Source organism: Mauremys reevesii, linkage group 13 (genome assembly GCF_016161935.1).
Source record: "Mauremys reevesii isolate NIE-2019 linkage group 13, ASM1616193v1, whole genome shotgun sequence".
In the NCBI taxonomy this organism is placed as follows: domain Eukaryota; kingdom Metazoa; phylum Chordata; order Testudines; family Geoemydidae; genus Mauremys; species Mauremys reevesii.
The window spans coordinates 37,114,409-37,142,126 of NC_052635.1; the positions used below are offsets into that span (position 1 = coordinate 37,114,409).

A 27,718-nucleotide genomic window follows, 5' to 3' on the forward strand; every position below is an offset into this window, starting at 1 on the left:
TAATAACCATTGACAGACCTATCCTCCATGAACTTATCTAGTTCAATTTTTAAGCCCTGTTATAGTCAAGATCAGGTATTTGGTTTGGGTTTTTTTGGTATCTTCAAGACCTTCTGCATCCACTCAGGAAATTTTAGTCACAAGAAAACAGTGGATCTCAGAGCAAGACAGAGGTCTCCTGCCCTTTGGGGATAGAACAAGAAGTTTGGTGCAGCACAAAATCATGGACTATCAAAACACAAACACTGTCAATTTTAAAGGAAAATGCAATGAAATAAACAAAAAAAATCACATTATGAGACAACTACTATAATCTTAAACTTATGCAAAACATTTTCACTAGGCAGCAAAGCTAAATGCATTGTGGACTGAGAGGGGCATTGTTGCTTTATTGCCTTAACATGTTACATTGCTGCCCTTATCTGCCTATATGTTATAACAGCTTCATTTTGTTTTGGAAGTTGAGAATCTATCCAGATTTATTAAATGAGGACCTCCCTCCCCCACACCCTTTAAAAAAAAAAAAGGTGAACATCCCAGGCATAGGACTGAAAGACTAAGATGCTTCTATCTGACCTGATTTTGATCCTGGTTTTAATTAAGAAAAATATTTATGAACAGATTAGATAATGGAGGGTCCCTTGTCCATCACATACAAAGAAGGGAAAAAGTTTATTCAAAATACAAACTTCTGACTGATCCATCAGTTTTGTACACACAAGTATAGCAGGGCAACAGGGACATCTAGTGGACATCACCAATCAGTACAAAATTCTCTCACAAACAGCATTAGCATCCTACATAAGAGGATGTAGGAGCGTGTACAGCTAACTAAAAGACAGGTATCATACCTACATTATTGTCACATGCCCCATAGCACCTCTGGATGGCCAAGTGTGGCACTGGAGGAATTCTCTTCCTCCATTTCCCCTCACCAAGGGCTGCCATCCCTTTCAGGGAGTCATGTGGCTCAGACCTGTAGCTAGGTCAGTCTCGGAATTCAGCCCCTTTCCAGGATAACAAAAAGTCCAAGTATATGAAAAATGTCTTCCAGCCTCCTTGGGCTCCTCTTCAGCCCACTCTCTGGGCCCCATTCCCAGCCCCTTCTAGGCTACCTTTCAGTCTTCTCCGCTCTGGGTTAGAGCCCTGGCTCCCAGGCTGCTTCCCTGGAGTCCCCTGGTAAAGGTGGGGGACTCACTGCTGCAGCACCTCCTGCTGGTCATTGGGAATTAGCTCTTGCCCAGCCTCCAGAGCACCCTCTGCAGGCCAGTGTCCTGCTGGCCCCCATGTCCCTCCTAGGACCCAGTGCCCCTTGTCTTTGGGGTGCTGCCCCCTGGCAATGCCCCCACAGTCTCAGGGTCTCTCCACCCAAGGGAACCCTCAACCCTCTATCCCCAGCTCCCTTGGCCTTCCCCCAGCCTTGATCCATTCCAGGTACCATCTCTCAGCTCCCTGCAGTCAAGTCCCTCCCCTCAAAGCTAGAGAGAATCTATCTCTGGCTTGTGGCCCCAGCCCTCTTATAAGGGCCAGCTAGGCCCTCATTGAGCCAGCTTGGGCCTGATTTGGGCATGGCCCCCAGCTGAGGCTGCTTTCCCCAATCAGCCCCACTTTTCCTTCCCTGCCACAGCCCTCTTCCTGGGCTATTTTAAGCCTTTTAAGGCAGGAGCAGGTAACCATCCCACTACACTCCTCCTCCTTCTTCCAGCCCCTATGTCAGGGCCTTCCATAGCAGCCCAATTGACTCCCTGTGGTTCCTCCTCCTCCAAACAAGAGTTCTCTGCCCTTTTATGAGGCCTGTGAGTTTATCAGCCTTATCTCACCCCAGTTAGTCCTGCCTCCTAATTATGCAGCCAATTAGGGCACAGGCAGGGCAGAATCTAATTATGGCACAGGCAGGGCCAACTGAATAGAACTGTCTAGCCCCAGTCTCCTGGCCATTAAAGAGGAATGTCACCCCATTACACTCAGCCTTGGTTATTTCTATGCTCAGCCTCTCTTTTTAAAACAGAAGTTATAGATGGTGTCTTTAAATACAAAAATTCCTTTGTGTTATGTTCAGCCACCTAGTTATCATTATCAGAGGGGTAGCCGTGTTAGTCTGGTTCTGTAGAAGCAGCAAAGAATCCTGTGGCACCTTATAGACTAACAGATGTTTTGCAGCATGAGCTTTCGTGGGTGAATACTCACTTCTTCGGATGCAAGCAGTGGAAATTTCCAGGGGCAGGTGTGTATATATAAGCAATATCTCTAGCTTGCTACTTGCTTGCTTATATATACACACCTGCCCCTGGAAATTTCCACTGCTTGCATCCGAAGAAGTGAGTATTCACCCACGAAAGCTCATGCTGCAAAACATCTGTTAGTCTATAAGGTGCCACAGGATTCTTTGCTGCTTCTAGTTATCATTAGATTAGGGCCTGATCCGAAGCTCACTGGAGTCAATGGGAGTTTTCAATCTTTCCTGACACCATGTATCTGCAGTCATGGAATAGCAAACTTTAACATTGTGAGAGCTGGATTTTATTAAATGGCAGATGGGGTTTTGCAGGAAGTTCCAGGGCAAAACCTTAGTTGGCAGAAGGCAGGTGTGAAGGTCAAAGGTGCATGATAAATAATGAGGAGAACAGATCACTGATGCAGAGTGATCTGGATCACATGGCAAGCTGGGTGCAAGCAAACAATATGTGTTTTAGTATGACTAAATGTAAATGAACAGAATGTACGCCCTCCGTACAATATGCAGGACTCTATCCTGGGAAGCAATGGCTCTGGAAAAGACTTGGGGATTGTGGTGGATCATCAACTGAATATGAGCGCTGGGTCCAAAAGGACTAATATGATCCTTGGATGCATAAACAGGGGAACCTCAGACATGTCTAACTTCTCAGACAGTGAAATCCTGCATGATCTCAGCTCGGTGTCAACTGTCCTGGAGGCATTCATTATCTCGGTGAATATGTCCTTGCACATTCTCTTTCTCATCACCAAAAGTCTGCTTTCGGGTGTTGATGACATGCCGAAGGACACGTTTCCAGCTGTCAGCCAGGGGAAAAAATAAAGGAGCCATTGTACATGAATAAAATGTTTCCATAGCAAGGCCATTTTCATTAAAAAAAACCACACATTACGTTATGGCTTGCACCTAGTTTAATCAGAATCCATAACCGTTCACTGTGCTGTTTTGCAGCTCCAGCCATGGTGAGTATGCCCCCTCCCCCCCAGGTCATGGGTGATCGCACTTTTATTGAAGTTTATGGCAGGCTCAAATCAGGAGCAGAGGTAGCTAGTCGAACAATGGCCCTTCCCTGTAGCACCATGGGAAGCTGTTTACGAATGGGGTGGCGGGAACGTTTTCACTCCCAAATTGCGAAATCTCTCATGTGGGGCCCCAGTCCCCTATGATCCTCTTTAAACTACTTGCTGACCCATGCCGAGCGCAGTAAAGGCACATTAGCTGCCGCATGGTTTGGTGATCTGGAATGTGGGGGGGCAGGGGGGGGGGTTTACATGCCCTTTTTTTCCCGTGTAAGAGCACTTTTAATGAGGACTTTCTCCATTTCCCCTAGGCGACCCTATGTGATATCAGTCTCCCGCAGGTAACAGAGGTGGAAAGGAAAGAGATGTTGCAAGCATCTGGCTATAGACCCGGTCTTTATGCTGCTATGCTGTGTACTGCAATGATGCCAGCAGAATTAATTCAGGAGTTGCATGGGAAAGTGTCCTACCATGGTGGAAGAAATAAGACTGCCCTGCTCAAAAACCTTCCGCAAAGGATTGCAGAGTACCTCCATGAAAGTTTCCTAGCGATATCCATGGAGGATTCCTGGGCTATCTCAGTCCACATAAACAGTCTTTTCCGGGGGCCACACTCTGCGTGGCTGGAGCAGCTTCTTGTAAGCAAGCAGAGACCCACAGCACCTCGCTTTTCTTCATAGTAAACATGCAATAACACCAAATGTGTGTGTGCCCACTAAAGTTTAACTGGACTTTCATTGATAATTCTAGAAATACTCAGCCACGCCACAAGGTGGTGCCAGATCCTACCTTACCATCACTAAAGATGTTTTTAAAAATCCAGTTTGCAAAGTGGAGTAAAACTAAAAACCATACATGAGTGTTGTAACTAACTCTAGGGATGCAGATCAGCCTGTGAGCAAAGCCCACTACATAGCACTGGAAGTTAACCAGTAGAGTTTCAGAGCTTCCACATCTTCCAGTTACCCCAGAAAGGTTCTCCACATTGGTCCCACATGCACCTGTTTTAGGGGTGCGTTGAGGGCAGGCTTCTCAAAGCACCATGCTAAACTGTGGTCCCAGTGTACGATGAAATCACTGTTGAGGGATAAGGCCACTATTCCAGCTTCACTAGTCACATCGCACTTAATTAAGGGCTGTAAAATTACAGCTTTGCCTCCTCTCCTGTTAACAGTGCAACTGCAGGGTGCGACTGCACCTCGCCTAGACATACCTGGGCTAGCTCAGATACTGATGCAGTGAAGCTGCGGCAGCATGGGCTGCACTAGCCTGACCAGAACCCTGGGAAATTACTCACGCAGCTAGTCCATGCCAAAGACAGTGCTGCTGCTGCAGGTTCACTGCTATTGGTTAGCAGGGTTGTGGCATGTCTCTGCCAGGCCAGAGACAATGGGGAGTGCTGCTGATCACTGACCAATCATCTACTCAAAGTAAAACACCTTGAGACGCTTGCTTTGCTCTACCTGGGAGAAGTCACTTCCTCGTCTTGTCTGAAGGGAGAAGTAGTAATGAAAAATTACCAAAAGGCAAAACAAAATGAAGCAGGCGGCCCCAGCAGGAGTCTGTATAGGGTGTCCTGGGAAGGGTGAGGGGACATACATTGAGGGAGAGCCATTTTGCACCATATAAAGAGAAGGGAGGCTGATCAGGGACAGAGTAGGCAGTGGGGTAGAGGATCCTGCCTGACTGACAGAACACAAGTGATCCTCCAAGGGAAGTGTGAGCTAGACATTGCGTTCAGGAGGGTTTATTGTTTTGTATGATCTATGCTTTCCTGTGCTTTGCATAATTAAAATAAAAGAGCATAAAGATGTTAGACTGGGCTGGGTTGAGGTTGGGGTAGGGTTGGACTGCTTCAGAACTACTGTGTGCCCCTGAGAGAAAAGCTGTGAATCAGACACTTCTCACCTTTGGGAGGAGTTCTGTGTAGACCACGTTCAAGTACTGGTGAGTCTGAAGAGTCAGCACTGCACCTGTAGGGTGAGCAGCGGGTTCCAACAATCAGAGAGGGAGTACCAGATAGGTCTGAGGAAAGCATTAGGTTAGAAAATTCCTGACCAGCTCTAGAAAATGCTACTCCTAGGGAAACAAATTAATGCTTAATGCAAGTGTGGCAGAGTGAGACCTTACTGGTGAGTGATAGCCTCTATGTCTATCCTCATTTCCAGAAGGTTCATTCACACACACACTTTGTTTAAAAACCGAGACTCAGTCTACACTTAAAATTTAAGTCAACATAACTGCATTGATCGGGAGGGTGAAAAAATCCATACTCCTGAGCAACATACTTATGCTGAATTAACTTAGGACTGGTCTACACTGGAGGGGGGTATCGATCTAAGATACGCAACTTCAGCTACATGAATAGCGTAGCTGAAGTCAAAGTATCTTAGATCGATTTACCTCAGGTCCTCACGGCGCGGGATCGACGTCTGTGGCTCCTCCTGTCAACTCCGCTACTGCCGCTCGCTCCGGTGGAGTTCCGGAGTTGACAGGAGTGCATTCGGAGATCGATATATTGCGTCTAGATGAGACGCGATATATTGATCCCCAAAAAATTGATTGCTACCCGCCGATACGGCGGGTAGTCTGGACGTACCCACAGACACATAGACACAGCTATGTTGATGGAAGGATGTTTGTCAACCTAGCTACCATCATTTTGGTAGCTAGGGTCCTACGTGATGGAAAAACCCCTTCCATCAATGTAGGCTGCATCTGCACTATGGCATTATGGCAGCATAGCTACAGCAGTACAATCCCCATATTGTAGACATAAACCCAGCCCTCAGTGACTAGGGCTAAGAATTAAATTTCAGGTTTCCAGTGATAATTTAGGCACTTAGGACCCAGTTTTCAAAGCGTTATGCACACAATTGTGTATCTAACTTGAATATGTAATTACTGCCATTACGTGCTCTGGTTAGATTGCTGTGCAAGCAAAAGACCACTTATCCACCTAGTTGGCAAGCTGAATGTCCACCCTACCTTTTCTCTAAATACAACCGTGGTAACTGCATGAATAAGTTAAGCATGCAGTTATGCAGACATCTGCAAGCTCAGCTGCATATCTCTTTTGAAAATCAGGATCTATGTATCTAATGGGCCAGTTGTATCATTTTACCGAGCATTCACATGCAACCTGACTAATTAGCATGCAAAGTACAACTTTGCACATCTTGAATGCACACTTTTTGAATCAGCTATGTCAATGTAAACTTTTGATGGATTAATGTGTTAACATTTAGGCGAAACAAGCCTTGTGGCAGTTATAGATCACTGAGATGGTAACACACAGAGAACAGTCTGCATCATTGAGGTGTAAGGACATTCTTCAGCAGCAACAGAGGAAAGATTAAATGAACTAAACCAAGATCTCAACCTGCTTCAGTATAGCTGATTTGCCCTCCAGGAAGTGTCTATCATTATCCTATATTTTAGGATGTGGGGAGCACTCTGCTGCACTCTCTATGTGTATTTTTAGCCTTTTTCCCTTTACGAATTACAGCCACCAACTGTTTGTCCAATGGCCAATTTTCACTAAAAGCTTTTCAAAATTCCAGCTTCAATTTTACCAGAATTACGCATCATTGGGTTATTACTTTAAAAAACAGGGGGGACAGGTTAATAGTCACAGCCTCATTTAGGCTCAGCTTCACATTTAGTCTGAGAACATTTAGAGATTATAAAGAAAAAAATCTCACCCGCTTTATGTGGATTCACAAAATGTTATTGAGAATGTGAAGCCCAGACTTAAAGATTGACCATATAGATTTCTGTATTCTGGGGGGGGCGGGCATGGTAAGATCTTGTGGTTTACACACTTGACTGAAATTTGTTAGATCTGGGTCTAATTCTCAGTCATGCCACTTGCCACAGTTATTCTATGTGCTCTTGGCCAAGACACAATCTTATTGTGTCTTTTCTGTAAAATGGTGATAAAACTTCATTTCTCCCACCCCATTGGACTGTCTTGTTTATTTAGATGGTAAACTCTTTGGGGCAGGGACTCTCTCTCTCCGTTCATGATTGTGGCAGCTACTACAGATTATAAGTACACACTATAGGTTGCAGCAGTGGGTGGCAAACAATTCTGCTAGTACTCTGCACCATGGTCACTCCTGAACCTCCACAAGATCCAGTTAGTCTGGGCTCGCATGGTGGATTGAATGCAGAATTTGGCCCAGATCTCACACATACAGAAAATGCTTAGCAAGATATGTAAGTAGCATCATAACAAATGCACTGTAAGAGCAGATTTATCCATCAATATGGTGACCAAGAACCACAGAAGTCCGAGACAAGGAGAAAGCCCTGTTAGATCTTCCACCCTTTCTCCTTGCCAATGCTGATTTAACAGTAAGGCTCTTTAGAATAACGATGGAACCAATCCTGTGCCCAGTGAACCCAACAACAAAACTTCTATCAACTTCAGAGTTGTCTATTGATTTTATGCAGCCATCTCACATAGCCTTGGGAAGAACAAAACAAAATAAAAAATAAAACCCCCCACACATATCACTATAAAGCATAGATTGAATATTACTCTGATTTGAATAATCAAAGTACTATACTTGACTTCAATGGAGTTATACCAGCTTGTACCAGTTCAGGAACCCATCAAGAATATCAAGGTTATAAAACATTAAGTTCTTAACTGAAATTAGTCAACAGAAGTGGCCTTGGTGAATTGAAATTAAATATAATGTTCCTTGTCATCAGGAATTATGTAAGATGAATGACAGATATAAGCTTTGCACGACACCACTTTATCACAAGGTTTCTGCTCATGTTGAGTGACAGATTACTTTCAGTATATTGAACAGAAAAGTGTACCACACTGCAGCTGCTAATTATAAACAATTGCAATATATGAAGAATGTTGTGCAAGTGACCACATGCATTTTTTTTTATTTACAATGGTAAGGAGAAAAAATGACTGAGAAATGGCTTCACTGTACAGTTGCTAAGCACTTTTCATGTATGTTTATTATCCACAGGTAATATGTAAAAGATTACTTGAACAAGACTGACAAGTGTATTGTGACTTCTATTTGAAGAGGTTCCTGTGAATTGTTTCCTATCGTACTTACTTCTGGATGCACATAAATATTAAGGCAAATACCAGAATTCCCAGTCCGATAAGCCAAACATTGCTAGAAATATGATGCATGAATCTGGAATACAGAAAAGTGAAAGGCTCCAACTCAAAGGAAGAATGTCTTACATCTTGATACTAGTGCTGGGCAGGAGTCAGTGGCAATATTACCTGTGGAAATAGCACAGTAGGATCTGATCACACTTATTCTCAGCACTGACCAGCTCTGTGACCCTGGGCAAATCACTTCACTTGTCTTTGCCTCTATTTCCCCAACCATCCTTCGTGTGCCTGATCTGTTTAGATGTTACATTCCTCAGGATGGGGACCAATCGCTCACTATGGGTTTGTAGCGTACCTATCACAATGGGGCCCCTATCTCAGTTGGGACTGCCCACTGCTACTGTCTCACAAACAATAATCTGAATAAAGATTGAATAGGAACTTCTGGATTTGGCCTATATAATAAATAATATCAACTGACTTCTGGGGGAGTGACGGTCACTCAGCACCATCTAGGATCAGACCCTGTGGCTTTTCAATTCAGAGCATACCCAATGTTGGGATTCCCGCAGAGATCTTTTTCACATGGCTTATCCAGAATACTTCACCTGTTCTGGGAGAGCACTTCATCCAGTTCTCTGGTATTTGAAAAACACACCTCAGTTCAACTCCAGCTCATCAGTCAGGTCATTTTATTAGGCATGTAACAGCTCTGAGCCCATGCTGGCTAGGCCATGATGCAGGGGGTTTAGGACAGGGTGATCCCACAATTCCAAATCACATCACACCATTTATATACATTTTCCCTAGCTACTAACATCTACACTTACTTAATATAATTGATCTTTACAATGTCCAGACATGTAAGGACCAATCACTTATGTACTCACCTTATCTATCTGTCAAGCTTTTCCCACTTCTCAACTAGCCTGAAAACACTGTCTTCAGCACATAGCCTGTCACACCCTCATATACAGTTTAACCTTGCACTCAAATCAGCTATATTCAAGTTTACTCACAGCCAACATGATCCGTCTACTCCCTACTACCGAGAATCAGCTTTGCAGGTCAACGGGAATGGTTAGACAGCACTGCTGCCCAGATTTTCCATTGACAGCTGAGGCAATAAGAACCACTGCTAGTGATATCTGTCACCAGTGAAAATGACCAGAAGAATGCAGCTGTGTCAATCACATCTACATGTCTTTCTTCACAAGTCAACAAGAGGACATAACTGATCCTCAGCATTTATTACTCTGAAGCACTTAATGTCTATTGAATATGACACAGAATCTGCAGGTGCTGGCAAGTGTTTTTCAGTCAAGTATGCTTTGGGCTAGAGTCACAAAGGGATTTAGGTGCTTTAAAATTATTACCACTTGTCTAAGGACATCTGTAGTATGCCAGTAATCATATATGTAGTAATCATGCCACAAGTCATCTTGTCATGCCATGTTCAGTTCAGTTCAGCACTCTATGAAGTACGAGGCACATGACTTAATATCCTTCTATACCATGGCATGCCGTACTGCTTAACTTTGAATGCTGGTGGCTTCTTCAGAATGTAACTCCCCCAAACAGAAAATTAATCCCCAGCCCTTAAATCCCTCATCTTGGTAGTAAACTAACACATCTCTCACTACACACTTTAATGATGGCTCCAGGAACACTCATGGCTGTTATCAAAGTTCTTCTGAGGTATGAGGGCAAACTATGTACACAAAAACAGCCCATGCTCAACAGAGGATTTCTCTTGTAATATGATCTAGCGTGTAGTGTAAGAAGGCATTCGGGAATACTCTTTGTCCTCATCACCAAGGGTGAAATCCTGGCCCCAGTCAAGTCAATGTCAAAACTCCCATTGACTTCAATGGGGCCACAATTTCATTCTAAATTCCCTCACCCCTCAACTCCACCCCACCCCCGGTAGTCAGCAATCTATTGTGGGCTAAATAACAGAGTTCTGTTTAGCTGTCTGATGGACTTCAGCTACCAGTGAGCTGATTACTATTGCATCTACATTATTGCCAATAAGGTACTGTACAATGAATTCCTTTTCCTCTGTAATATCTTCAACCTGTTTTTTAGAAGTGTTGTTTTACTATTTAAGAATTCTATTTTTATATCTTATGACAGGCATTCCACTTCCCCTCACTAGCTATTTTGTTCAGTCCTTAAGAGCAAGAGAAAACATTGCATTTACTGCTAAATACGTTACAATATATTCTAAACATTTTCCTTGGTGAAGCTATTGAATGAAAAATCTTGCTAATTAACATTTACCATGAGTTTCAATCCTTCTGTTAGCAGTCAATACATGCTTACGCTTTCTCTTTATTCTTGCTAATATTTCAGGAATGAGGCTATTTGTGGGAGACTAATTAGGAGAATTTAAAAGAACTTAAAGGATGATGAAAAAGCAATTAGTTCATAGAATGCCAGGGTTAGAAGGGACCTCAGGAGGTCATCTAGGTCAAGCTTTGGCTCAAAGCAGGACCAATCCCCTGACAGATTTTTACCCCAGATCCCTAAATTGCCCCCCCTCCAGGATTGAACTCATAACCCTAGGTTTAGGAAGCCAATGCTCAAACCACTGAGCTATCCCCCCTAAGAAGAAAGGAGTTTTTCACCCCAGATGGGACATGAAACCACAACCTCTGGCTTAGGATGTCCTTAGACAAGGGGTAATAATTTTAAAGAACTTAAGGGACTTAGGGGCATGCCACTTTTAAGCACCTAAATCCCTTTGTGACTCTAGCCCAAAGTCCCTTTTGAAAATAACTCAGATGCCTAAGTCAATTAGGCATATGAAAAAAATGCATCATAGGGCTACAAAAATTGTTTCCCCTAATCGAAAAACATTTCAGTAGTATGCTGGCATTCATACAAAGAACAGTTCTGGCAGTAGAATTTTGGCCTCTAGACTCTTTGAAAAGTTATCTTTCCAAGTGGGCCAGGATTTCTGGTTTCTAGCTATCCAAGGCTTTGAAGAGGCCTTCAAAGTAGGCACCACAAATGATTTCAGGAGGAGAAAGGGCCAACCAGCCTTCTGAAGCCCAGAAAGAGGCAAGCTCTATGGAGAACTGTCTCCCACACCTATTCATTCAGATTTCATCTGTAGGGCCAAAACCCTCCACACTGCACAAATGAAAAATACATAACATCTGTCTCATTCCCTGATCACAGTACACAAAGATTCTGTGTGTCTGCAGACTTAAGTATATTATAGGAGAAGAGTATGTGAGAGAGCTGGCATTGTGCTTTTGCCAACAGGAATCAGGACATTTTCTGAATATCCAATCACAACTAGCAACATGGCTGTCCCTTCTGATCATGTGAAATTGGCTTAGCCAATCAGGGACCCAGAAAGTCTTCCCTGCACCTTTTACACCATAGGAACTTGTGTAACAAACCTAAAACAAACTGGGGATAAATCAGTGAAATGTGATGCTTAGGATGAAAGGTACACAGAGCCAAGAAATGTTCCTACTAAACAGCAGTACTTTAATGCTTCCATACAAACCCAAAGTTAGGTACGGTTCATGAAGTGTTCGGTTTACTTTGCAAACATATCATTCCTCACAGGTTGGCCCTAGTGGATCATATTGCAGAATGGGGGCCCTAGTCATTATTTAAATCTATAGTCAGAACTGAACAGAGAAGAGGAAATAGCTGCATAGCAACTAAGAGTGCAGCTAGCAAAGTATTTCTCATTCAAAGCATCAGGTGGTTCAGCAATGGTTTTGACAAAGACTAGGTAGTGAATTTGCTGTCTGAACCCAGGTGAGCACTACACAGTGGAAAGGAGAACATTATTGCTCATTGGGTGTCAGACAGACCTCTGTTTCTAAGAGCATTTGAAGAGAATACCAGGAAATTCATCATGGACTGCAAAACCTTGGAGACAAGGTGAGAGAGCTATTTCACTGATCAATTTTAAAAGTAAAAAGGTTATTTAAAATAATGGTTCTATACTTTAACAGAGCTGCAGTGAGGTTGCAGTTCAAACAAGCCCCACTAAGCTTGTAACTAGAGCTGGTCAGGAATTTTTCCAATGAAACTTTTTTTGTGAACCATACCAGTTCAGCAAAACCAAAACTGTTTGCGAGACAGGGTCAGTTACAAACCCCCGCAACTTGAAAAAAATTTGAGAAGCATTTCAGAGGTGCCAAAATATTTCATCATATTTCTAAATACAATTTCTGGTTCAAAATGACTTTTCTGTTGAGAAGTAAGCTAATCACAATTTAATTTTTTTAAAAGGGAGGGGGGGTAGAAAGGGTTGAAGTCAAAATGAAATGTTTCAAAGTTACAAAAAGCAAAACATTTCAATTGACCCAAATTGAAAATTTTTTCAATTTTTTAGTTCATAAACACATTCAAGTTTTTTACTTTATTTTTATTTTTTTTAACAGATTTTTCCCTAAAAAGTAAAAATCTTAATTTGGATGGGAAAAGTGTTCAAACTCAAAAACAGTCATAGGACAATGTATCCAGGTGCTGTCCTGGAGTGCCCTACTGTGGCCTAGGGTGCCCAGTTTCCATTTGAGGTTCCCAGAAATTATCTACTCACAGCAAGTCTTGAAAATCATACTTCCCTTCTCTTGAGATCTAATTTAGTCAATATAATCCACCTCTCTAAAGTGACCCCCTTTCACCAAACCCCAGGTTCAGTGTTTCCATAAGCTTCCTTCTGATACTATATGGTTCAAGTCATGGCCTCCCTGGCTTGCAAGTTGGCTCCTTTAGTTCAGGGTTTCCACAGCCCTGCTCCTGGGACTGTGTTCTATGAGTCCTGCTTCCTCAGCCCATGAACTCACCCCTTCAGATCAGGGTTTCACAGCCCACCTTCTAGGAACTGTGTGCTAAGTTCCTCCCCTCAGTAGTTCCTCATTCAGGAGGCTTGGAGCCTCCTTTTAAAATTCACCCACCCAGTCATCTGACCAGGCCCTTAATCCATCCCAGGTGTGTCCAATAACTTCAAACACCTTTCTGGGCCAGCAGGGAAAGAGGGGAAGCTTGTTCTGTCCAGTCTGTGAGGCTCCTAGTTCCAGACCCTTAAAGGAGCAATAGCCTGAGTTTTCCCTATATCTTTATATTCCCAGACACTAACTATTGCCAGGAACTATCATCCCCTCAACCAATGTCCATTTTAGTTATTCTGGACACTTGGAATGGGATAACTGCACTGGTCCCACGTTACTGCCTCTAGTCTTAAAGGTCCAGTAACCTATTACAGACAGGAAAACTGTTTTCTACCCAAATCTACTCATAATCTCACAGAGACTCACCAAAACACAAGAGCAAGAGTCACAAATCAACCACCAAGTCCTCTTAAATCTCCATCCATTTAAACTGGAGGATCCAATGGAAAAGAGAGAAGTAACCCTCCAAACAAGCAACATAGTTCATGATCTCATCCAGGGGCCAGTCTGACAGCCGCCTTTGCAGCCACAGAGGACTTCATTGAACTGTTATGTCGAGGGCAAGATTTGGGGATTCCACATAGGTGGTCTGTGCCAGCTCCATGGTGTTCGCGCTGTGACCCCCCTCAGCAGTGTTTGGAGGAGGAATAGGCTGGAACAAGCAGTCTGTGCTCCCTTGTAGGTTGTTGTCTCATTTCAAGTGGCAAAGGTTACAGCAGCCACAGGAAGGATGAAATCAATGGGAGTTAGGCAACTAAGCCCATTTCCTCTCCATTTCATGCCTAGCTAGTTTAGGCAGCTTCTCACTCAGATTGCTGGCTTCTGAGCATCCCTTTCTTAGGTGCCTAACTCCTAACTTAAGTCAGAATTCTACTAGGCAGCAGGGCACCTAGCGGTTAGGTGTTGCAAGGCTGAGTGTAGCAATGCCCAAGTACCTTTGTGAATCTAGCCCTTAGAAGCCTAAGTCCCACTGAAAGTCACTGGAGCTTATGTTCCTAAGGGCCAGAATTTTAAAGCAATTTTAGCATCTAGTAGAAATTTCAAAAACTTCTAGGCATCTAACTCCTTTCAATGGGTGTTAGATGCCTAGGTGCTTTTGAAAATCCACTAGAAGACTAAACACTTTTAAAACGCTGGCCATCAGTGGCTAATCACTTTAGAAAATAAGATTTAGCTTTCTAAGTCACTTAGGCCTTGTAACTCTGAGCAGAACAACACCTTTAAAAACTTAGGCCTAAGGCTTGGGACACACTAGGAACTTACGTCAGTATAACTACATCACTCAGGGGTGTGGAAAACCCAGTGTAGACAGCACTATGTCACTGGGAAGGCTTCTCCTATCGACATAGTTACCACCTCTCGGGGAGGTGGTGGAGTACCTGCACTGATGGAGGAAGCTCTCCCCTTGACATAGGTAGAGTGCTGCTGCAGCACTGTGAGAGTAGAGAAGCCAAAATGCCGTTATCTCTTATGCAGACACAGCTTTTCTCCCATTTTATTTTTTTCTACTGACCTTTATTAACCTGAGCCTGAGCTTGCAAGCATTAGAAACATCACAGGAGTTTGGTTTCCAAGCCCTCGCCACTTTTAGCATATAAATTGCTCAGTAGGTAGTACTATTAATTCACTTTGGAGCATAACAAATTCAATTTGCACTTGGTGCCCTCAGTGCAAATGGCATGTAGGCTGTATGACACATTGGGAAGTTAAGTTCACTTTGTTGCAAAGTTATTTAATGACTTTTGGTTCCAGAACTTAAATCAGAGCTTACAGCTGGACAAATCTGTGACATGGCTCTTTGAAATGCGTAGCAAAGAGGAATGCAGCACCAATGAAAGAAAGAGGAAGCCTGGAATCACTTTGTGCTCCAACTCAACAATTTGGATTGCTTCGATTTCATGATTCAGCATTTCTGATTTCAATAATTTACAACAATAAAGATGAAAATAATTCTGGACTGACACTCAAAAGAAGTGACATGCCTCGTAAGTCATCTTCACTGAGCTAAATGCTCCCAATTAATAAGGTACATGAATATATGTTTTCCTATTGTGGCACCATATCTGCTCACAATGAGCAGTTTATAAAATATTACAGGCAGGATTTTCAGAACTGCCTCAGTGGCTAAGGAGAATAAGTCCCGTTGGAAATCAGTGGGACTTGTGCACCTAAGTTCTTCTTCTTCAACCCTTAGCCAGACAGTCGGCTGTAGCGATCGTTTGCTATTTGGTCCGTTCCTGCACAACCGCAAAGGCTTGACAGCCTGAGTGTCCAACATCGGAACAGACTCGATAAACCCATGTAAGAGGGGGTCTGACTCTGGGCTGCCTCCACCCCTCGGTTGGTGGAATTTTATCCTGGGTGTTACAAGCCACCCAAAAAACAGTGTTCGCTGGAACGTCTTGTGGCATCCTTGCGACATGTCTGAAAAGCGTAAGGCGCCGCCTGCGGACAATGGCCCCAGTAGTCTGTAGACCTGAACGACCACAAACATCTGCATTACAGATGAAGTCATTCCACTTTATGCCCAAAATACAACAGTGACATTTTGTGTGGAAAGCCTCCAGCTTTGTCCAGTCTGCGCGGCGTAGTGTCCATGTTTCACAGCCGTACGACAGTATGGGAAGGATACAGCTTGAATAAATCCTGAACTTGGTTGTCTTACAAAGATGATGTTGATTCCATATCCGTTGTATATGGCCCATGGCAGATGCTGTGATGCCAATCCAATGGAGAACCTCCGTGTGAGAATTGGAGGAGCTGGTAAGTATAGAACCCAGATAGCAAAATCTGGAAACTGATTTGACGGTTTCATTGTTCAAAGAGATTGGAGTCGCGGGTGGACCTGGTCCTAGATTTTGCAGTTTTGTCTTTTACCATGAAACATGGAGACCAACCTTAGCTGACTCCTCCTCCATATGCTGGAGTGCCTCACAAAACCTGTCGGGGCTCTGTACTAAGAGAACAACGTCATCAGAGTAGTCAAGGTCTGTGAGCGAGAGATCACCGATCTCAATGCCTATAGACCTGACAGAATGTGAATTATGAAATCCATTGCCCAACAAAAGAGTGCAGGGGACAGAATGCAGCCCTGCCTAACACCAGATACTGATTTAAAAGGTGCTGGCATCCCCAGACGATCACGGGTAGGGGTTCCATTATGCAGCTCTCTAATCAAGTCCAGAAGAGTGGTAGGAACACCTACGCCCATTAAGGCCTTCCAGAACGTGACACAGTCTACTGAATCAAATGCAGTCTTAAGATCAACATATGCTACATGCAGGGGCTTCCTGAACTCACGATGTATCTATGACAACAAGTGAAGGGCCAAAATGGCATCTAATGTGGACATGTTTCTCGTAAAGCCTGACTGTTGGGGACAACGATTCTGATGTAGCAAAGGCTCCAGGTGTACCAGCAAAATATGTCCAAACACCTTCCCTCAAACTGAGAGCAAGGTGATCGACCTGTAACTCTTACATTCACTGTGTGGTCCCTTGCCCTTACAGAGTGAGATTACAATACCGTCCTTCCAGGCGGTTGGCAGGGTTCCAGTTCTCCACACCAGATGAAATATGGCCAGAAGTGATTCTGTTACAGGATCAATAGAACACTTTAGTAGCCCTGAGGGGATGCCATCAGCACTGATTGCGTGACCATTTTTCAGTTTAGCGAGGGCACACTTCAATAGATCCAGTGTTGGTGCATCAGTACAAATGTCTGGATCCAGAACCGCAGTGACTGCCAGATCATGCAGCTCTGAAACAAGCAGCAGCTGGAGGATGGTTCAGGACACTGTGATAATGTTCCACCCAACGTGAGAGAAAGTCATCATCCAATTTACATGGATGGCCTTGGCTGTTGTTCAGGATGCCATTTGTAGTGACTACCTCTTGACCACTGAGGCTGCAAATGGCACGGAATGCTGGCTTCAAGTCACCCCTGGCTAAGCCAAATTTGACATCATCTGCCACTTGCTTATAATATGCCTTGCAATCGCAGAGTGCTAGGTGTTAAATTTTCACTTCAGCTGATTACAAGTGCGCTTATCACTGTGCTAGCGGGCTGCAACCTTCAATTTAAGTATCTGGAAGGCCTCCTCCAATGGCCATGGTCGGTGTGCTGGAAGCCTATAGACAATCATCTGCTCAGCAGATTCGTTGAGGGTAGAAGTGAACAGGGACCATGCAACCTCTACGTAGTCTGGCAGATTGGCTAGAGCCAAGAATCTGTTGCTGACGTCAATACAAAACCTGTTGGCTAAACCTGGCACATGGAGTGCCTTGATGTCAAACTTCTTCATCGTCGCAGAGGGCTTACCTGCTTGTTGGAGCATCAACACCATACGGGCGACCGCTAGATGTGATCTGTGTTCGCCGCACATTCTGACCAACAATATACTCTACGGAGGCGAAGAGATGCCTATCATGTGTAATGATGTAGTCCAACTCCTTCTGAGTGACCCCATCACGAGAGATCCATGCAACCTGATGATTATGCTTGTGAAGAGTTGCAACATTCCACGTTTCAATTTTGGTGGACTGTCGGAGATCCCAGATACAATTCGATGCATTGTCACAATGTACTGCAGACGTGCCTGCTGACGTCAGAGGACGTGCAACCCCAGTGGGGCTCTGACACAAACCTGTCATGTTTGCATTGTGGGGAGACAGCACTGACGAGGCATCTACAGCTGAAAGTAAGGCAGGGGCTTTAACCCTGGTGCTGAGTACTAAGTTATTCATGGTCAAAAAACCCAAGAGCGAACGATTATCCTGGGAACTACCTCATCCCACTGGGATGAGCTGGAGGCGCAGTAACGCAACCCTTTTCCTGGTCTACCAGTACTGGCTTCACGCTGTGTGACCCGAGCCTTTGAGTCTCTCTCAGTGACTTCCTTCGCCTTGGGTAGCTAGGTGCAGCTGCTGCCCTGCATCTTCACCACCAGCCTTAACCATCATTTTCAGGGTTCACGTTGGATCTGTCCACCTCGCATAATGCCCAAGGCGATATTTCGGACAAGCCTTCATCACTGCTGGCGTAGCTCCAACGAGCAATCCCCTCCACCACAATGAGGTACAGGTCAGACTTGGTTACTTAGGTGCTTTTGAAAATCATCCTAACTGGGTCACTTGTTATTGTAGGCCATTTTCACACTACAGAACAGCAGGATTCAACACTTCAAAATGTATCATTAGGGTAGCATCTGAACTCTCTAAGTGGCTCAATGTCAATATATTTGTCTACAAGTTAGAATGGAGAATCCAGGGCAAAAATTCACAAGCTGCCTTACTTACTATAAAATAGCAATTTTGAGTTCTGCAGAATTAAAACAGAGAAGGGGTCAGCTATTTTAAAAACTTCAGATATGTACCTGCCTGTACAAAAAGCACACATAATTACATTTGCATATGCAAATGGATGAATGGAGAAAGATGCCCAATTAGCCATTTGTGCATGCTGATACCTGATGTGTGCATGCTACCATGGTATATATGAGCAAACTAGCACACACTTAACACACCCATTGTGCACATTCAATTGCACAGCCAAGCAGTTTTTGAAAATCTGAGCCAAGGTTGATTTGCAAGCCAGGACAGAGAGAGAATCAACATAGACAGAGCAAGCAGGGCTCAGTATCACTATGAAAGAATCACAGGAGCCTCTTGTATCAGTTCAGAATGTACACATGCATCGAGTTTGTAGGCTGTTTCTGAGGCTCCTCTGAAAATTTGGTTTAGAATGTCAATACTGGCTGAAAATGGTTACATTTTTAATAACAATGCCTAACTTTTCATCAGCAGATCTCCAAGGGCATCACAACCAACATCAGTATCATGATGTCCATTTTACAGATGAGGAAACTGAGGAAGAGAAGTTTCTTGCCCAAGGTCGCCCAACAGCCGTAGCAGAGGCAGAAATTGAACACAGGTTTCCTGAGTCCCAGTCCAGCGCTCCAGCCACTGGGCAATACTGCCTCAGCCTCTGACATTGTGTAAACTGCTGTATTTGTGGTGAGGATGTTTATTTTTTGTTTTACGACACCTAAAGGCCCAGACTCAGACTGTGGTCCCAATATGATAGGCATTGTAAAAACATACAGACAAGAGACAGCTGCTTCCCCAAATAGTTTAATAACCTAAACAGAGACAAAGGATGGTAGAAAAGAAGTATTATTACCCCCATATTGCAGTAGGGAAAATGAAGCCTAGACAGATGGAGCAGCTAGTCCAAGGTCACACAGGACATCTGTGGCAGAACAGGCAATTAGATCCAAATCTGTTGGGTCCCAGTCTGGTGCTTTCATGACAAGGCCATCTGTCCTCTCTAAATCAGTAACTATTGGGCCAAATTCCGCTCTTGGTTATTCTGCAGAAGTTACTGGCATTGCACTGGCGTGACTGAGAACAGAACAAACAAGAAACTAGCAAGATGGTGTAAACAAATACCAAGAGCGTCTGATAAAAATAAGACGAACCATGATGGCTAGCTTCTGTGACAGTTAGACGAAAGTATTTCTGAAATGAAACTGGAAGCATGCGTGCAGTTACTGAGAGTCTTTCATCAATCAATTTATTTAGATACTTTCTGTTATTTTTCCATGGCAATACTAACAGGAAACAAAACATGAGAGATACTTCTCAAGTGGGAAAAAATCTTATACTAAAAAATTAGTGAAAGCAAGAGGCACATGTGCATGTATAATTTGAGTGCAGCCATTATATGAAATTAAAAACATGGAGGATCATTAGAATGTGCCATTAGCGTTTCAATGGTAAATCAGAATTTCTAGGGCTTAAAAACTCTTTGGGCCAGCTGTACAGGAAAGCTAGATGAATACAAATGGTTTGTGTTGCACTTCAGTGGCAAAGAATATGAACTATCACCACATAGTATTATAGCATAAAAGAAAATGAAAGAAATAGACTTCAGTTCTTTCTCATTAGTTTTATTTAAGTATAACCTGAGTCATAAGTAGCTGCCCCAGACTCCTCTTTGGCTCAGGGTAAAACACTGAAACACTAGATTCATAGATTCTAAGGACAAAAGGGACCATTGTAATCAGCTAGGGAGATGAATTAACTATGCTGACTGGAGAACCCCTCCCACTGTTGTCGTGAATGGCTACACTGATTAGCGCTACAGTGGTGCAGCTACACCATTGCAGCTATGCCACTGTAGTGTTTTAAGAGTAGACCAGCCCCGAGATATTCAATGATACAGCCATATCATAAGATCAACCAGAATTCCTAAGCTGCACATAGATTCCCCAAATCATCACACTAATGCTGGGTGTGGGGGCACTGTTAGGCCCCCATTGCCAGGCCAGGAACTGTTCAGCCACTAGCTGGTACGGTGTATAAAATACCCTCTGCTATATCTGGCAGAGCGTTAAAAGATCTTATGAGAAACACATCTGATGTGGCTAAGCAAGCTCAGTGACCAGTCTACAGATGATACAGAGGAACTAGACACCCAAAACACCCAGCACAGCCTGCAGCTCCTCCTTCCCCCATGAGAAAACAGCTAGGTTAGAAGCCTGCTCCCTCATGGCTTGCAGGCACAGCAACATCCAGTCCCACTCCTCCAGAAGAGGGCCCCAGCGAGGTCTGGGGGCCACACCTGAGTAACAAGAGTCTGGGGGGCTCGGGAGCCTCACAATATTGGGTTGGATAGAGGCAGTTGGTATGGGATTGGTGTCTCTGGGATGGGTTCCTTAATACACCCTCAGCACCTCTGAGTGCCTTTTTCTCAGATGGAACCAGAAGGCACTGGTTCCAGACTCCCTCTCCATGTGGGTCTCATTCACAGTAGAGACAAGTAGCCATATTTGGCTGTCCTACCACTATTGCAAGGTGCTCCCATATCCTGGAGCAACACCTCTGGGTGCAGCAAATGGCTCCCCCACCCCCTATCCTCTCACTCCCACTGAGCCTCTGTTTTGCAGCCGGTTCTATATTTTAAAAGGAAAACAGATTATATCTCTGATCTGCAGAGGGCACCAAATAGTTTCACATCCGACTAAAGAGGACTTTTCAGTGGGGATGCTGTACCTGGTGGTTGTAGCTGTCAATCAGGAAGGAGCTTGCTCTCTAATGGCCATTGTGCTGTACAGGAGACTAAGTAGGAGTTGTTTTTCCTTTCATGAACGTATAAATTCCTTGATTTTCTTTTTTTTCGCCACTTCTTGCACTTGAACAGCAAGAGGTATTTCACTGAGCTGCAACATGATTTCCAACCAGGATGCCCTGCAGTAGTCCCAGCTCATGGTAACAGATAAGAAAGCTATTCACTTTTAATCAACAGGAGAACTAGAAAGAGAATAAAAGTGCTGCTGATTTTTTTTTTCTCCCCAGACGGATGACTGCGAAATTTGCTGTTCACTTTGATTTCAGGGAGAAAAATAGAGTCTTTGAATGTTTGACAAAAAAACTCACTTTAAAACAAAAAGACTTTATACATTTATATTTTTAACAACAAAAACAAAGCCCTATCTGATCCCATTTGGTAAACCCAGAGACAGTTTGGAAGGATTTTTTTTTTCAAACTGAACTGATGCCAGTTCCGTAATCGCGTGTGAAATCAAGTCCCGTGTTGATAATGAATACTACACACTGTGCACTTACATTTCAGCCTGTGCTGGTTAATACCACTGAGGACTTCAATGACTCAATCCTCCTCAGCAACAGGAGCAGCAATGGATTTTGTGAGCAAGTCTTCATTAAAGCCGAGGTCTTCTTGACATTAGGGATCATCAGCCTGCTGGAAAACATCCTCGTAATCCTTGCGGTGCTGAAGAACGGAAACCTACATTCCCCCATGTACTTTTTCCTGTGCAGCTTGGCAGCGGCAGATATGCTAGTGAGCATGTCAAATGCCCTGGAGACTATCATGATTGCGATCCTGAGCAATGGCTACTTGATCATTGATGACCACTTTATCCAGCATATGGACAATGTCTTTGACTCAATGATCTGTATCTCTTTGGTAGCCTCAATTTGCAACCTCTTGGTTATAGCTATTGACAGGTACATTACTATTTTCTACGCTCTTCGTTATCACAGCATCATGACTGTAAAGAAAGCCTTAGCTCTAATTGTGGTTATTTGGATTGCTTGCATAATCTGCGGCATCATGTTCATTGTCTACTCAGAAAGCAAAACTGTCATTGTCTGTCTCATCACCATGTTCTTTACCATGCTTCTTCTCATGGCCTCCCTTTATGTACACATGTTCTTGTTTGCACGCCTGCATGTTAAACGGATCGCAGCCCTCCCAGTGGATGGGGTTCCTCATCAGCGGACCTGTATGAAGGGGGCTGTGACAATCACTATATTACTTGGGGTCTTCATTGTTTGTTGGGCACCTTTCTTCCTTCATCTCATTCTCATCATTTCTTGCCCCACAAACCCACACTGTGTTTGCTACACCTCACATTTCAACACGTATCTGGTCCTGATTATGTGTAATTCGGTCATCGACCCCCTAATTTATGCTTTCCGGAGTCTGGAAATGAGAAAGACATTCAAAGAGTTAGTATGTTGCTGTTATGGTATGAGTGTGGGACGGTGCATTCTGTAAATGTCCAGTTTTGTACTTGGTATGGAAAGGGTATACACACACTGGGTGTATGTATCTAAACTGAATCAGCAGCTCCACATTACAGTCTGTGACGGAAGGAAGGGTACAGAAAAAATAAAAACAATAAAGAGAGAGAATTTACTTGATGTCTTTAGAAAGTTTTTCAATAGGAAAAAGGGGAGGCGATTTATCATTTGCTGTTGCTTACACGGTGATAACAGAAGTGAAGCCAGAGCATTTTTGCAAAATAGCTCAGAGTTCAATCACTCTGAAAAAATGACTCTATTAAGTAAATGCTATATCAGACAGACAAATGTAATTCTCTTTACCCTAATGTTTTATTTTTATGCCATTATCAACCAAGTCAATATAATCCAAAAGGGCTATCTTGAGTGATAGCTACTGAAAGCTGTTCATTTCTAAGAGGAATCAGAACACTGACAAGTAACAACATGTTGTAGGTACCTTTACAAACATCTGAAAAATGCAAAGAAAGGACTATATTGACACTTGTGCTGCTGCCAGTAAAGCAACTTAAGAGAATCTTTAACTGATAAAAGCAAACATTTCACCTGAGATGCTGAAATATTCCTTTAAGAAAACCAACGCAATTACATATTGTTTAAGCAACAGTGTGAACTAATCAGCTCACCGCTAAGTTAAAGTGGTGTGATTTAACTGGGCATTTATACTCTTATCTGTGGTACATGGACATCATATCACTGAAGTAACTTTGTAATTATAATATGCTAAGAAATGGATTGTTAGATAGATCAATAAAGAAAATCACAGAAAGTCACCTTTTGATGAGAAGGTACCAATTAGATCTATCACTAGATGGTTTCAAAGAAAGCTTGGAATGAAACCTAGAAAACAGCTAAAATACATTGCACTTTGAACTTAGCTTTTGTCTTATGCTGAGAAGTAAATGGAAACAGACTTTTTACAGACAGCAATTTGACTGGGAAAAACATTTGTCAGAAATAAAATGTATAGGTAAAATACAGTATTATTGGGGTGAGGGATATGGACAGTGGGCCTGTTTTGCTTTGTACTTAGACTGGCTGTATATTGGTGTAAATGCATTGACTTCAGTGGAATGACTCCTGATTGACCTGATATGGAAGGAAAATCAAATTCACTGTTTGCATATCTTTTTCAAACACTCTATGTGCAAGCTGGCAGCCTTTAAAAATGTGAAGCATGCCTTGAACTACAATATTTAAAAGTGGCCTGTGTTTTTCATAGAAGCAAAACGTATAAGTGACCTTCAAATAGTGTATGTCATTGAACGTACATTGTAAGTGTATTCTATATACTATGATGGACACGCAATATGGACAGACAATTCTAGATGTGAAAACACTGAATCATGCTGAAATTTTATACTACGTTTGGTTGCTTTCAAATACTTTCTTACTGTAAAAATCAAGAACTATAGGCAAACAGAAACTGCATACAAGGCATATGCAAATAAACTCTGTTATATATTCTCTTCAGACATTTCAAAATCTATTGATTTGCCTCTTGGGAACCAATTTGTTTTAGTCTCAAGACACTTCATTAGTTTGTTTGTTGTTTCCTGGGACACTTTGCTGTCATTTATAGTACTCTTGTCTAGGTTATTTATTTGATCACCATAGGCACTCAGCATCCAATGACCTCTGAAATATTACGATCTTTGTAAGTGTTTTCTTAGTTTAACTTTGTCTTATCTTTGCAATGGCTGCTGTGTCATACTGAGACCAGCTGGCACAACTCAAAGTAAACTTTCTCAGAAAATGGGAACATTGTTGTTAATATTCCTAACAATAGCCTATTCTGTGTAACTTTATGTTCTAGAGCTTGATTCGTTATGATATTCTGCCTCAGGTTCGTGTGTGTTAAGCTCTTATTGTACCTGATGTACCTTTTCCTTTTAAAATGATTGTTGGTGACACTTATTTACTGTGCTTTGCCTCTGATGGTCTGAATAAAGGCCTTTTTGAATTTGCTGACCAAAAAACTTACCTGTTGAATAAAATAATCTGAAGAAAACCCAGCTGAGAATTCTGCACTTTATATGTTACTGGATAGTAAGCTCACTGTTTGGCAAGCAACTCTGGATCCTAGACTGCCTCCACTGAGCTGTGTGAAAATAAAGAAAAATATCTATTAGGCTTTTGCATCCACGTTGCATCCACAGGGGCTCATAAAGAGTGGAGAAGAGACAGATTTACTCCCATTGCTTCTGTAAACCACTGGTGGCTGTGTGGTACAGGGCTTCATGCCCCTCAGATGCCCCCCACACAGGTGATATGGGGCTGTGTCACAAGTAGGAATCTTTAGTTCAAACCACAGCAGCTTATGCTTTTAGTTCTGGAAGTCCACAGTTCAATCCCCAATGTCAGCTGAAATGGTGGCCATCACACATCCACTTGCCTGCTTGGGGAAAAGGGGTGAAGCCCAGAAACAGGTGGGAGAATCCTCTATGCTGCATTTTTCCCATCCATCACAGGCTAACAGGCAAGCTAAAATTCCATCTAGCTACTCTGCGACCCCCACCACAGAGATCCATAAATGCAGGCCAGGACCAGGAGTATCTGCAGACCAGGAGCCAGCCTTGCTCTGCACAGCTAGCTGCAGTTAGCATTTCCAGCAGCTGCCCAGCCACGACAGCTTTTTCATCCCCTGCTCTTCTGGTTCCTTCAAATCCTGCCAGTTACATAGACTAGGAGTAGGGTAAGGGATAGAATGTGAGCTAACAGCCATAGCTCAAAAATCCATTGATGGAAGTAGACTATTTTACCCATAGAACCACAGGCGCCGACTTTCCAAAGTGCTGGGGAGTGCTCAACCCCTGGCTCTGCCCCAGGCCCCGCCCCCACTCCCACCCTTCCCCAAGTCCCCCCCCCCACCCCGCCACGGCCCGCCCCTGCTCCACCCCCGCCACACCTCTTTCCACCCAGTTCCGCCCCCCCCCCGAGTGTACCCTATCCTTACCCCCCAACTCCCCCCACACACCGTGAAACAGCTGATCACGGCAGAGAGGTGGCGCTGGGAGGGAGGGGGAAGGCACTGATCCAGAGCACCTGCTGGCGGGCGGGAGGCACTGGGGGCCTGTGGGGGGGTGCTGATAGTAGGGCTGCCGATGGGTACTCAGTACCCACCATTTTTTCCCCATGGATGTTCCAGCCCCAGAGCACCCATGGAGTCAGTGCCTATGCCTAGAACCCTCCGTGACAGGCACTAAAAATCAAAAGCTTTGGGACAGATCCACAGACCAGCCTTCACTACTTGGTGCATCTCAGAAGAAAGAAGTCATGAAAGTGGCTTTCAGCCCCTATACACCTCTCCAGTCCCTAGGCCAGTGCCAAGCTGCACCCTAGGACTGCTCTGACAGCAGCCAAGGAATCAGGAATGAAAGGCTCTCCAGCAATGTGCCCTACATCGGGGTCAAGCAGGGGAAATGGCATAGAAGTCACTGGCCCGAGGGCAATCCCCAGTTAAGCCAGCTTTGTGGCTGCTCCGGGCTAGCAGATGTGAAAAGTGGCTGAAGCAAGGGCCCAGATGATCTAGTTCTTTCGATGGAATGTGGGACAAATGAAACTTTGGGTGAATCCTGCTCATTTCCTTCCCCATTGTCTTCACCAGTAACACAAGTAGGCCCACTGCCCTCAACAGAACTGCTCCCATAAGTGAATGGAGCAGGGTGTGGCCCTTTAGCTTATTTTAAAAAATAAAGTTCATGCAGCACAGAAGTCACAGCCCAAGAGAGAAGGCAAGGGCAAAAACAGCATTATGCCACCTCTGTCCTTAGTTCTGGCCTTGTCTAAATGGGTACAACTCTGTTTAAATGAACTGAGTTGGGCCTGCTTATCCCAGGGCTGAATATGGTCCTTCGTATATTTTTAAAAGTGCCATTCTCCTAGGCCCTTATGCAACATACTTAGTAAGAAGCATTTTAAGTGATGAGGTAACGTTTCACTCCATTTTATTCTAACGCAGGGGGTCTCAACCTTTTTCTTTCTGAGGCCCCCCCAACATGCTATAAAGTCTCCACTGCCCACCTGCGCCACAACAACTGGTTTTCTGCATATAAAAGCCAGAAATAGCATTAGGGGGTAGCCAGCAGGGCAATTGCCCAAGGCCCCTGCCACAGGGGGCCTCATGAAGCTAAATTGCTCAGGCTTTGGCTACAGCACTGGATGGCGGGGCTCAGGCCCTGGGCTTCAACCCCATGTGGTGGGGTTTTGGCTTTCTGCCCTGTGCCCCAGCAAGTCTAATGCCAGCCCTGCTTGGCGGACCCCCTGAATGTTGCTTGTGGCCTCCCAGGGTGCCCCAGATCCCTGGTTGAGAACCACTGTTCTAAAGCACCAAATAATGTTACTTGTCCACCCAATCCCACAAGAATATTTTTCATCATTGCAGCAGTGGTAGTCTCACGCCCTCTGCTGTCTTTCCTCCATCAGTGTTGGCTGGGGGTCCGACCGCTGGAGTCTCAACCTGGCTGGCTTCTGTGTCCTGGAGCTCTGGCAGTTTCCCAACAAGTGCCTGCAACCCACACCTGTTCTCAGCAGTGGCCAGCCCAGATTGAGACGAGCTGTTCTCTTTTATAGTCTGATCCCAGGTGGAACATGCCCAGCAGCGGTGGGTGTGTGATTTCCTCCGCCTGCAGCGTGTGGCTAACCCCTGCTGATGTGGTGCAGAGTAACAGGGTGATAACCATGTGGGGATATCTAGCGGTGTCCCAGGGCATGACGGGTGTGCCCATACCACTCGATGCTATGGGAAACCTAGTTTGCTCTGGATTGCAATACAGCCCTCAGGTAACTTTGGTAAGGCCGACATGAAATAGAGCAGCCCCAAAAGCTGC

General features: G+C 44.0%; 2 protein-coding genes across 4 annotated transcripts in view; one reads left to right on the top strand and one right to left on the bottom strand.

The window, feature by feature from the left end:
- The window catches only part of LOC120379849 (formin-I-like), a 78,783-nt gene extending 65,544 nt beyond the window's left edge, over positions 1 to 13,239 (bottom strand). For all 3 annotated transcript variants that reach the window (XR_005587615.1, XM_039497373.1, XM_039497372.1), the window contains exon 1: positions 13,177 to 13,239. The gene's annotated coding sequence lies outside the window, so the exon portion shown is untranslated. The remainder of the gene's footprint in view (positions 1 to 13,176) is intronic.
- An 8,247-nt stretch (positions 13,240 to 21,486) lies between these two features.
- On the top strand, positions 21,487 to 24,898 carry MC3R (melanocortin 3 receptor). The gene has a single exon (XM_039497363.1). The coding sequence runs from the start codon at positions 21,883 to 21,885 to the stop codon at positions 22,861 to 22,863; it is 981 nt and encodes a 326-aa protein (XP_039353297.1). The 5' UTR covers positions 21,487 to 21,882; the 3' UTR covers positions 22,864 to 24,898.
- Positions 24,899 to 27,718: the final 2,820 nt, after the last annotated feature.